Genomic DNA, 12,751 nt, shown 5'->3' on the forward strand with positions numbered 1-12,751 from the left:
AACACAAGAATCTTTAAGATGCTTATAATACTAATGCGTCACAAAGTTAGCAAAATGTAATGTAAATTAACAAATGGGGGACGAAGATTTATAGAGACTAAACATCCCACACATATGATTTTGGTAAACCATAGTATGCAACAAAGTCTGAAACATTAATCCCAAAAGTTTACAAGAATACAAAGGCCAAACCACATAAAAGGAAAATCATTAGATGGGAAAATTAGATACATGTTTACACATTTCTCAAGTGTTTATATATAGAATATATAGGATTAACAGGGTTTATTTCTCTTCCTCAGTAAGAATTAAGTGAGCGTCACAGCCCTCTGCAAATTCCTTTTTTGGGGTTGTAAAAGGGCTTATCAATCTTAATGATCCTGTAACAGGAAACCGGGTTCTGCCAGTGTGTTAGCTTCAATTGGGATGTTAGTTTTGGGGGAAGTTTCATAAACCTTTGTTGGGAGAAGATTAGGTCATTAAATAAATGAATAATTTGTGTGTGTCTGATTGGTCCAGACGCTACACACATATGGCACCCAGCCTAGACCCGGTTCAAGTTTACAGCGGAATATAGGCCTGGCGTGGGTGACGGGACTCAACAGGGTCTGCCCATAGGGACTCTGGAGCAATTTTGGTGCAGCATGCCAACACTGAGCATAGAGTACCTCTCGGTACTTCTACCCGTTTGAGATGAGAACACAGGAGGATACCAGCTCTACACGTAGAATATAGAATCTAGCGAACGTGTTGAGTGTCACCCAGCCTGCAGAACTACAAATATCTGTCAGCGAGGCGCCATGTGCCAGCACCCAGGAGGATGCAACACTTCTTGTTGAGTGAGCTCGCATTCTGAGCGAGCAAGGCACGCCTTGTGCTTGGTAAGCCAAGGTGATGGCATCAACTATCCAGTGGGCCATCCTCTGCTTGGAGACAGCCTTTCCCTTCTGCTGGCCAGACCAAGAGCTGGTATGAGGTCCAAAGGCTTTATGTTCTGTCCACGTACAGTCACATAGCGTGGATGGGACAGAGCTAATGTGGAACTACTTCAGCCATGCAGTAGGCTACTTGAGAAATAATCTGTCGACCAATTTTTAGAATGCACTGTATTTTTGTTTTGTAATTATTTATTTTAATTAAACATATGTTACCAGTGAACAACAACATGAAAACACTTTTTTAATGGTGGTTGAGGCAGGGTACAGAATATTAAACCACTTTTTTTGTTAGGACTACAAGAATGGTCTTCAAGTTTTTGGGTCCTGCTGCAGATGAAGCCTGTCAGTATGTGAAAGGAATAGTGAGTGAAAACCCGTTACTCCTGAGAGAACTGAATCTGAGTGAACGTGAACTAGGAGACACAGGAGTGAATCAGATCACTGCTCTACTGAAGGATAAACACTGTAAACTCAACACACTGATGTGAGTATTGTACATTTAGTATTGTAGATTTAAATTATGTTAAAGACATCTTGTAACAAAAACACAATTCTCAGTTATGTTGGAATCAAGTACTTTGTGTTTGTAAATTCTCCCTCTTCTGTTCATCATTTTAGGCTGAGTAAGTGTGGTCTAACAGAGGAAAGCTGTTCAGCTCTCGCTACAGTCCTGAGATCAAACTCCAGTCTGAAAGAGCTTGACATCAGCAACAATAATCTGCAGGATTCAGGAGTGAAGAAACTCCAGAATGGATTAGAAAATACAAACTGTACACTGGAGAAACTCAGGTAAAAGGGTTAAATTTATCACATAACTGTTTTTAAATTCCCCCTATAGTAAATAGTTTTATCCTTTAAAACTCATCTTTCATTATCAAAGGTATTTGTTTATCAAAGGTAAAATGTTGTTGTTTTTCTTGTGAAATTAATTTCTTCATGCCTTAAAATAGCTTGAATGTAATTCTACACCCTTGCGTCATTTACTATACATGGATTCATGAATATGCAAATCAGTCTTACCTGATTCACTTGGTCAACTTTACTGTAGTAAATGTGACACAATGGCAAGTGGAAATACTGGTTTAATTAATCCATATACGTTTTATCGAGAAACAGATTCAGAAAAAAATGAAGACCAAATTACATAGGGTCATCTACTAGTTGATGTATCAGAATGGTAACGTTTTATGTATCGCTCTCTGCAATGTCGGTCACATAACAGTAATTGCTATGATTTGGCTTTGGCTTGAAGACGTTATCAAACAGCTAATAATGTGTTAATGTTACACAAACCACGTTCCCTTTCGCATCTCAGAGTCAGACAGCTTCCTTCTTAAAATCAGCATCATAACAAACGCTTTGAATACCATAGAAAGTCAGTGGAGAAAGGCATGAAGTTCATCATAGCATCTTAATATACTGTACATAATTCACCCGCTATATGTCACCGATGTTTCTTATCAACAGGAAAATACAGTGGGATAAACTGGATTCTCTTGAAACCTCTTGCCCTGCAGCATAGTTAATGATATGCTAAAGCTCCCCCGTAGGGCTGTCGCGGTGAAGGATTTTCCCTTGCGGTAATTTTGAGTGGCTCAATAGCGCGATATGCGGTTTTACCACATTTATTAATTTATTTTGATTTATTTATATTTATTTGTTGCTATATAAATAATCAGCATGCACAAAATCGAGTACATTTTTAGTAACCAATAAACTAAACAGCGTCTCTCCGCATTGAAAGCCTGTCACTCAGCGCGCAGTTGTTGCGGCAACGGACTGTCTTTGAATGAGTCATTAAACTATTCATTCAACAACACATTCAAAAACGCTGATTGATTCATTAAAAGATAGTAATGAAACAAGGTTTATTATTTTTTAACTTTGAGCTCCACTTTTCAAGGCTCAGCTGACCAGCAATGCGTCGCACGGGTAACACTGAAGCAGAGCTCGTCTTATTAGACATTCTCTGACTGAAGCTTCACTTAATGGAGACAAATGGCATTGATTCAATGCGTGACTCACTGAGTTTTGTTTCCCGCGACCTGCTTTTTTTCTTTGCTTGATTGTGTTTATGGGGTGCAATATAACATGTCTTCGTGTTTCGTTTTTTAAAAAACACCTTATTTTTCATAAATTTCACCTTTATTGGAAGCCGCTTTCTCCTCTGTCATTTGAACAACCGGTTGACTTCCTGATTCTATGAAACCACTCCCTCAGAAACAGGCAATGGGCTCAGATTGGTTAGTTGGGCCGGTGTGTTGTAATTGGCTAAACTGCCCGTAAACTTCACGCCCATTACCTTAAAGGGTTAGTTCACCCAAAAATGAAAACTCTGTCAGTAATTACTCACCCTCATGTTGTTCCAACCCCGTAAGACCTTCGTTCATCTTCGGAACACAAATTAAGATATTTTTATGAAATCTGAGAGCTGTCTCACTCCTCCATAGGCTTCTAAGGGACTGAAACTTGCTGGCCCAGAAAAGTTATTAAAGTCATTGTTAATATAGTCCAAGTGACTACAGTGGCTTAATCTTAAGTTTATCAAGCGACGAGAATACTTTTTGTGTGCAAAAAACAACAAAAATAACGACTTTATTCCACTATTCATTTCCTTCTCTGTGGGCCTCGAGTGAGTTCACGTAGTGTTTTAGCGCAGCGCTTCTGTGTTGTACGTCACACGCATCACACACATGACCAGCGTCGGCCAATAGTGAGCCTACGTGGTGACTGCTTGTACCTCTGACTGCTTGTATTCATTGCCAAAAATGTAGCCATGTGCAGTAATAGATATTGATATTGAAGATATTGATACAGATATTGAATCGAATTGTTGACATGATAATCATAATCGATTCGAATCATGAGACCAGTGAAGATTCACACCCCTATTTATAATAAACTTGTGTTTATATTGTGTAATAACTGTATTCATGTTTATGTCTTTTCTCTAGACTTTCAGACTGCAGTATCACAGAAGAAGGTTATAAAGCTCTGGCTTCAGCTCTGAGATCAAACCCTTCACACCTGATAGAGCTGGATCTCAGAGGAAATGATCCTGGACAGTCAGGAGTGAAGGAGCTCAGTGATTTACTACAGGATCATTCCTGTTCCTTGAAAACACTGAGGTGAGACATGATGAAAATAAATGATATGCAGGAAAATTATTTATAAAAATATTAAGATTTATAAAACAGTATGTCGTTGTTGTAACAAACTTATAGATTTCAAAACTAAAAAATAGGTTTTTAACAGTATTTTGTACTTTCCATTACATTATAAATGTTGAGAATTTAGTTAATTCCTGCTTCATCTTCCCTTCTACAGGGTTTTGAGTCATGATGCAGACGAAGCCTGTCAGTATTTGAGAGGAATTGTGTGTAAAAACCCGTTACTCCTGAGAGAACTGAATCTGAGTAAACGTGAACTAGGAGACACACGAGTGAATCAGATCGCTGCTCTACTGAAGGATAAACACTGTAAACTCAACACACTGATGTGAGTATTTCCTGTTTTATACTTTTATGTGTAAAATATTTCACATAATTTTGTTGTCATATTTTCAGTACCTTGTTTTCGATTCAAATTATCATTGTTGTTCATTAAACAAGGTTTTGAGAGAAACTGAAGAATGTTTCCTGTCTTTGTTTTCTCTCTCCTCAGGCTGAATAATAACAGTATTACAGCAGAAGGTTGTGCTGCTCTGACTTCAGCGTTTAATTCAAACCCTTCAAACCTGATAGAGCTGCATCTGAGTGAGAATAAACTAGGAAACTCTGGAATAAAGAAGATCTGTCCTCTGTTGGAAAATACACAATGCAAAATGGAAAAACTGAAGTGTGTATATTTAAATCTACATTTTTGTATGTTAATGTACATTTGTTAATATCCTATTTGATTAGATGAACTTAAAGTTATCTGAAGTTCTCTATATAGGCTGAAATTTCAATTTCAGTACATGCATCACTATTTATTTTACTATATACTGTAACTGACTGTAAAGTATTATGTAAATGAGAATTAAATCATGTTGATTTAAGTGGTTTATCAGATGTTATTATAAAGCCTAGTGCTAGTATGATAATCTGTGTTCTAACAAAGAATATACAAACTTTTTTTTTTTTAAATAGACTCTCAGACTGCAGTATCAGTGAAGAAGGTTATAAAGCTCTGGCTTCAGCTCTGAGATCAAACCCTTCACACCTGATAGAGCTGGATCTCAGAGGAAATGATCCTGGACAATCAGGAGTGAAGGAGCTCAGTGATTTACTACAGGATGAACGCTGTACATTAAAGACCATGAGGTGATTTAAAAATGTTACTTTGAAAATTAACAGCTCTCCAACAATGCTGCAATGTCAATAATCAATAAAACATCATATATAGTATGCTAGATCAACGGATAAATGCATTGTATTAACAGCATTTCAAACAATTGGGAATACATGCACCTTACAAAACTTTTAAATTGTTTTCTTTTTCTTTAAACAGTAAACACTATCTGTTCCAAAAAATAATGTGTGTGGATCAACAGCATGTTCACAATTGTAAAATTAACTAATGTAAAATTCTCTTCTACTTCCTGTAGGTTTTTGAAAAGTGCTGATGCACAGGAAGCGTGTGAGTGTCTGACTAAAGTTCTGGGTAAAAGTCCATTATTGCTGACAGAACTGGATCTGAGTGAAGATAAATTAGGAGATCTGGATGGAGAGAAGCTCTCTGCTCTTTTGATGGACTCTCATAGCAAAGTGGATAAAATCCAGTGAGTCAATGTGATCTTATTCATTATAACTTCTGTTTATTCATTATAAAAGACTGTCAGGCACTTGTGTGAGCAGATATGAAGAGCTGTTAATCTGATGTGTGTTGAATATGTACTGAATAATAAATTATGGTGTTTCTGTGTTTAGGCTGAATAATTGTGATCTGACAGAGAAAAGCTGTTCAGTTCTAGCTACTGTTCTCTCCTCTAAAACCATCCTGAAAGAGCTGAACCTGAACAACAGCCATCTGCTGAACTCTGGAGTCAAAGAGATCTGTGAGGGACTGAAGAATCCTGTGTGTGAGCTGAAGATACTCAAGTGAGTACATTTCACCATCAGCTACATTCAACACTACAGAAATCACAGGAATATAATGCATTTGATAACATTTTGTATTATTTGTAGGCTCAGTAAGTGTGATCTAACAGAGGAAAGCTGTTCAGCTCTGGCTTCAGTTCTTTCTTCAAAAAGCAACCTGAAGGATCTTGACCTGAGCAATAATAATCTGCAGGATTCAGGAGTGAAGCTGCTCTCTGATGGACTGAAAGAGAATTGTAAACTGGAGAGACTCAGGTTAGTTGATGACTAATATGTTAAAGGTCTTTGGGCCTGTTGTTTGCTTCCATATTTAGCTATCCCTTTTTGTATGGATTAATATTGTTCAGGACATTTGTGGAGTAACTGATTATTCTGTTCTAGACTTTTAGACTGCAGTATCACAGAAGAAGGTTATAAAGCTCTGGCTTCAGCTCTGAGATCAAACCCTTCACACCTGATAGAGCTGGATCTCAGAGGAAATGATCCTGGACAATCAGGAGTGAAGGAGCTCAGTGATTTACTACAGGATGACTCTTTTAAATTAAAGCACATCAGGTCATAATTGTCTTCAAATATTTAAAAATAAGACATAGATATGATATAATCTATATGAAATAGAGAGAATAAACGAGTCGGTGCAGCATAATAAAGACGAAGAGGAATTTAAAGAATTGCAGTTCAAAGCAATGCACCAGTTACACAACTGAATTTCATGGGTTTTGTGACATAAAAATAATGAAGAAAAAATATAAATTATTATATTAATAATTTTTGTATATTATTGTTTTCAGATTTTCTTGCTGATATATTAGATATTTTTATCAGGGAAACTGGAGACAGTTATTATAACTATAACTTTAATACTACACTAGACTAGAGTTGGGAATACCATACATATTATAACAAGATTATCTAATATAAATTCTCTTCTACTTCCTGTAGGTTTCTGAAAAGTGCTGCTGCACAGGAAGCATGTGAGTATCTCACTAAAGTTCTGGGTAAAAGTCCATTATTGCTGACAGAACTGGATCTGAGTGAAGATAAATTAGGAGATCTGGATGGAGAGAAGCTCTCTGCTCTTTTAATAGACTCTCATAGCAAAGTGGAGAAAATCAAGTAAGTATACATGATTTTATATATTATAACTTCTCTGTTTTTTTGTTTTGTTCTTTCATTTTAAATTACTGTCAGTCACGTGTGAGCAAATATGAAGAGCTTTTGATCTAATGTGCTTTGAATATGTGCAGAATTATAAATAATGTTGTTTCTGTGTTTAGGCTGAATAATTGTGAGCAGACAGAGAAAAGCTGTTCAGTTCTAGCTACTGTTCTGTCCTCTAAAACCATCCTGAAAGAGCTGGACCTGAACAACAGCCGTCTGCTGAACTCAGGAGTCAAAGAGATCTGTGAGGGACTGAAGAATCCTGTGTGTGCGCTGAAGATACTCAAGTGAGTACTGTGATGGATTTTTTAATTAATCATAGCTTACATTTATTTTTCTTGCAGGAACAACATTCATATGCTTTTGAATCTTAAAGTCCCTGTAAAGTCAAAATTAAGTATGTGTTCTGAGTTTGTCACACCACAGAAAAATGTGTTATTAGCCACCCAGCTAAATTTGAATGTTAAAAAAGCCGCCAAGTAAATAAAATAAGCTATCAAAATCTTGAAAAAATGAGCAGTATTCTCTGCTCTCAAACCCTGGTGGCGGGTCCGCTGGCTGTGCTGAAACCACGCCCACTCGCGGGAAAGTTGACTCACGGGCACGCACTGCCGATGATGGCACCAGTTGTCGGCGGGATGGGAGGATGAAGGCAGAGGCGGGAGATAGTCGGTTCAGCCCCAGGCGGGATGGGAGGATGAAGGCCGAAGCGGGAGATAGTCGGTTCGGCCCCATTCACCACCTGTAACAGCGGATTATCAGCGAATCCCAGTTGTCTCTGACGAGCGTTTATAAAACTATCCTGTGTAAAATTATCACTGCAGAGGTGGCTGTTGGTGGTGATCCTCAGCTCTCCGTCAAGGAGGTTCTTTACAAAATTAATCCACCTCTTCTTGATATGATTGTTTTTCGGAAATTTAAATAAGGACACCGATCTGTTTTGTAAGTGATCGCATCCAGGTAATACCCATTTCCGTGACGAAGGCATAGCTAGTTAACAAACTGTAGGCTGTAGTAACTAATAGTACTGACAGTTCGCTGGGAGGGGCCAGTCTCGGTGGCTCCAGTGCGTCATCGACAGTAGGGGCGGGGCCAGGAGCTCAGCGGCTTCAGTGCGTCATCAAGCCACCGTTTTAGCCCCGTCCAAAAAATCCTGAACACAGCAATGATGAAAAAGTGTTTAAAAGAGAGACAGATTATGGAGTGATATGACTCAGAAATGACATCAGGCAGTGGCAGCACGAGATGTTCAGAAGAACGCAAGAGCTAAACTTCTACAAGCTCAATAACATCCAGAGCAAAAAAAGAAGGTAAGAAAAATAGTCGGAAAACTTTGCCCATTAATTAGATGTGCAAGGCAAGCAGGCAAGTTTTTGGGTTGTTATGGACAATTAAAAATGTGAACATGCTCCTTGCACTGTTGTGCGGTGGACTTTCAGTGAATTTTTTAATTAATAGAGTACAAAGATATCAATAGCAAGATTCATTTTAACATTATTTAACCATTGTATACCGACATGAAATATTCATTCGAAATCACCTACGTGCATTAATGCTTGCATATTTATACATGAGAATGCTTTGATGCGTTTCCACAGCGCATGATGTCCAAGGGAACGTCTGCCAATTACACCAACTGCAGTAAACAGCCTATAATTTGTATTATTTAATATTACTTTTAACATTTAAAAACAGATGTCTTTAAATTCCAAAGCTTGTAGAAGGTTCCTATTGGTAATACTGACTTAGGCTACATCTTTCCTGGTAGCCTTGAGTAAATTAACTTGTCTCAGAAAATTATTAATAAAACATATAAAAATCAGTTGAGCCTATGTTAACTTTACTTTCTTCACTGACAGATGAAAATGAAAAGACTATCAGTCAAAGTTCAGCTTTAGGAGAGGAAGAAATAGGGCAGGGTAAGGAGACTGAGAGAAAAAGAAAGATGAAGATGAGGAGAGAGCAGGTATTGACAAATAATCTAATGCCCACTGACATTTTAAAGCTATTTCTTATCCATTTTTTGGCCTTCAAAAGTCTTAAATTGCACATATGTAGGTCAGAGAAGGTCCACATTTTCTGAGGGGAGCATGCCTCCGAACCCCCCTAACTTTTTACGTTTGAATTTACATTGTGAAAAACATGCTTGTGTTCCATATTGTGGTGTTCAGCAATTTTAATATAGTATCGTTATCATATCAGTGTAGATGTAGATGGACCAAAACAAAACCATTAAAATATCATGTAAATAAGTTTGGCTCTATCCCTTCCTGTCTTTGTCATCATTGTGCAGCTACTGTATATGCATATCTGCCAATGCAGCGCTTCTTTTATTACTCATCAGCACATGTATAGAACTTATATTGTCTGTTTCTTCATTACCCTGTGCAACTGTGTAGGGTAAAACATTGCTTTATAATGTATAGCAACAGCCTTCTTTTCAGCTGTTGCACAACAGCTTTATTGACATTTGTGTTGAAGAGTGCTCTGCCATTTTCTATTGTCTCCTGCTTTTTTGGGGGATTAATTCATGTATGTTACATGTGCAGCAGCAGCATGTCTTAAATGCTCATAGCAGTGTCTGTGAAGGTATTTGCAGTAGCAAGTCTCAATACTTGCTCTGCAGGAGCAGCAGCGTAGCAGATCTATTCCGCCAAGACCAAATACATTAACATTGTCATATCCATTACCATGCCAATCTCTATTACCATTAGGGATGCAACGATTATAGATTTTGTTGGTACGGTTATAGTCTGAGGAATAATCATGGTTTCACGATTATTATGCATTCATTAATTTCACAGCAATGTATAAAATCACATGAACACTTTTAGATTTTAAAGTGTTATTTATTGCTGCCTTTTGAAATAGTACAGCACTAAATAATAATAAGTCCATCTCTCTCTTTGGAATTATAGAAAGTTGACCTCTGCTCTGTAAACATCCATGTCAATATTAGGGGAATAAACTGAACTGTTATTGTCATCAACTATCATTAACTTTTATTATTACGTATTCATTTTAATACAATTTTTAATAATTAATCTAATTTTATCACAGGAATGGGATTTGGCCTGAGAAAATCATGTATATTATATTTTGGTTTGTTTGTTTGTTTGAAGTTTTAGTAAAAATGATTGAGAACATCTCTCATGCAGGGCTGGCGCCACGAAGGCATTGCCCCTCTAACTTTGTCCCCTCCACCCCAGAAACGCGATTGATTTGAACCCATTGACGCACACAATCACAAAATGCTCAATGAGTCACTGATAAATTCAAACGTGCTTTCGCACGTTGGTTCGCACTGAGCCAGAGACGGACGCGCTCATGCTTTTCATATATCGCAACTATTCAGTGTTTTCAAACACATAATGTTTATTTGAGGTTTCGGATATTTAAATAGACATTTAAATTAAGTACTATAGGCCTATATAAAAATACATTTATAGTTTTTACACTGATGTCTATGACACTGAAATTTGAGCATGTCTTTGCGTCATTACGTCACATCTGAACACATAAAGAAGAGTCTCGGCTAGTAGGCTATGAGTATGAGGATGCTGGAGGTGGAGATTTATAGCCTTTTCTCACAGCACTTGATATAATTAAACTTATCAATTTGATGGCGGATCCAGAAAGGTTCAAACGACAATCACCAGTGACAACTGGAGATTTACCCATTGTAAAACACGAAAGACTTCGGAGAAAAAAAGAGACAAGGATAAATATCAGAAGGGCATTAAATGTAGTCACGCAATGCTGATGTTGTTAACATGAACAATTTGAGAATGCTTTTTTCCCCTTAGTTGGTCAGAACAAAAGTGGATGTTACTTAATTGTTCAGATTACATTTTCCGGTGAAAATTCTTATGTTGGTCATACTTCCAAAAAGTGATTGGGAATGCCAGTATCCACACCGGCGGCAACTGACAGCCGCATTCTCCTCAAAACATTGGATTCATCCGCGCTGTGCCGTGCCGAGGCACAGCCCACGTAAAGCTGATAATTCCGCAAATAACTCGAACAGAGATGGTGACAAAGAGGAAAAACTGCAGACTGCAGCTTTAACTTTTTTTGCACATAGCACTGGTGCTACAGAGGTTGAAAGTTTTGTTGCACAGGCCACACAATTGTAGCACAAGTATAAAACGTCCTTTACCATCTATGAAACCAACCACAAGCAGTGACTTAAACAGGCATGGGACTGACAAAGGACATTATGTTCTATACAGTGCACACAAAATACAAACCTTAACAAGAAAGGTTTTTAGACAAACATTTTCTTAATTTGCCAAAAATGTTCTTTCTTTTGTTGACCTTATACAGTAAGTTATTTTGAAGAATGTGGGAAACCAAACAGTTGCTCACCCTGGTGAGTTTAATAGTAGGGAGGAAAATACTATGGAAGTCAGTGGGGTCCAACAAAAAACAAACTACTTGATTGCTTTTGCATCCTGAAGCTCGACACCCAATCATTCTCTAACCATTGCTGATATCTCTCTCTCTTCTTATTGAGGTTTTGGTTTTAAAGGTAGCTGATGATAAATAAAATTTAGGAACGTGAACCCCACTGAATTTCCATGAGGCACAAGAATTAATTTCCAGGGCACATTTTGTGAATGGAACATAAACTCTTAAGATAACAATGCTTGAGACGCATGAATAGATTGAGTGTAAATTTCATCCATCTGTAGAATAATTAGTTTTTCTACATGCAGAAAATACATATTATCGGTTTCTTATAAATACTTATAGATACCCAACTAATAAAAACAAAATTTAAACAAAATCATAACTTTACAATTAATTTTTTCCTACATTTATGATCAAATTTTTGAGTCTTTCTGACCAATAATTAATTATTATTCATTAATCAATCCACACATTAATAAAGTCAGAAGTGGCTTAGCTGTGCATCTGATAAAGTATTCAGCTCTAATGTGATCTCTCATATTTTGTATTCAGAGTATTGTGCAGTAATGAAGTAACTTAAACCATTATGTGAAATTAATTTATAGTTTTATTTTCTGTAGACTTTCAGACTGCAGTATCACAGAAGAAGGTTATAAAGCTCTGGCTTCAGCTCTGAGATCAAACCCTTCACACCTGATAGAGCTGGATCTCAGAGGAAATGATCCTGGACAATCAGGAGTGAAGGAGCTCGATGATTTACTACAGGATCAGAACTGTCAACTCAAGATACTGAGGTGAGACGTGATGAAATAATACAAAATAAATGATATGCAGGCAATTTATTTTTATAAACATTATTTATAATTTTCACTAATACAAAATTAACCATTTCACACACATATTCATATGTTATTTTTCCTTAGATCAAGTTTAAGAATGTATTTGAATTCTGCTTCATCTTTTTATCTGCAGGTTTTTGAGTCCTACTGCAGATGAAGCCTGTGAGTATGTAAGAGGAATTGTGGGTAAAAACCCGTTACTCCTGAGAGAACTGAATCTGAGTGAACGTGAACTAGGAGACACAGGAGTGAATCAGATCGCTGCTCTACTGCAGGATAAACACTGTAAACTCAACACACTGATGTGAGTATTTTACAT

General features: G+C 37.2%; 2 protein-coding genes across 2 annotated transcripts in view; both read left to right on the top strand.

Moving 5' to 3' along the window:
- LOC311089879 (uncharacterized protein) overlaps positions 1-12,751 on the top strand; it is an 832,216-nt gene that overhangs the window by 236,277 nt on the left and 583,188 nt on the right. Inside the window, exon 43 of the mRNA XM_084124910.1 lies at positions 5,069-5,242. Within this exon, the coding sequence (XP_083981036.1) occupies positions 5,069-5,242 (174 nt within the window). The remainder of the gene's footprint in view (positions 1-5,068; positions 5,243-12,751) is intronic.
- Positions 1,563-12,751, top strand: part of LOC311089881 (uncharacterized protein) — a 58,032-nt gene continuing 46,843 nt past the window's right edge. Inside the window, exon 1 of the mRNA XM_084124912.1 lies at positions 1,563-1,727. The gene's annotated coding sequence lies outside the window, so the exon portion shown is untranslated. The remainder of the gene's footprint in view (positions 1,728-12,751) is intronic.

Source organism: Abramis brama (genome assembly GCF_963993115.1).
Source record: "Abramis brama genome assembly, chromosome: 9".
Taxonomy (NCBI): domain Eukaryota; kingdom Metazoa; phylum Chordata; class Actinopteri; order Cypriniformes; family Leuciscidae; genus Abramis; species Abramis brama.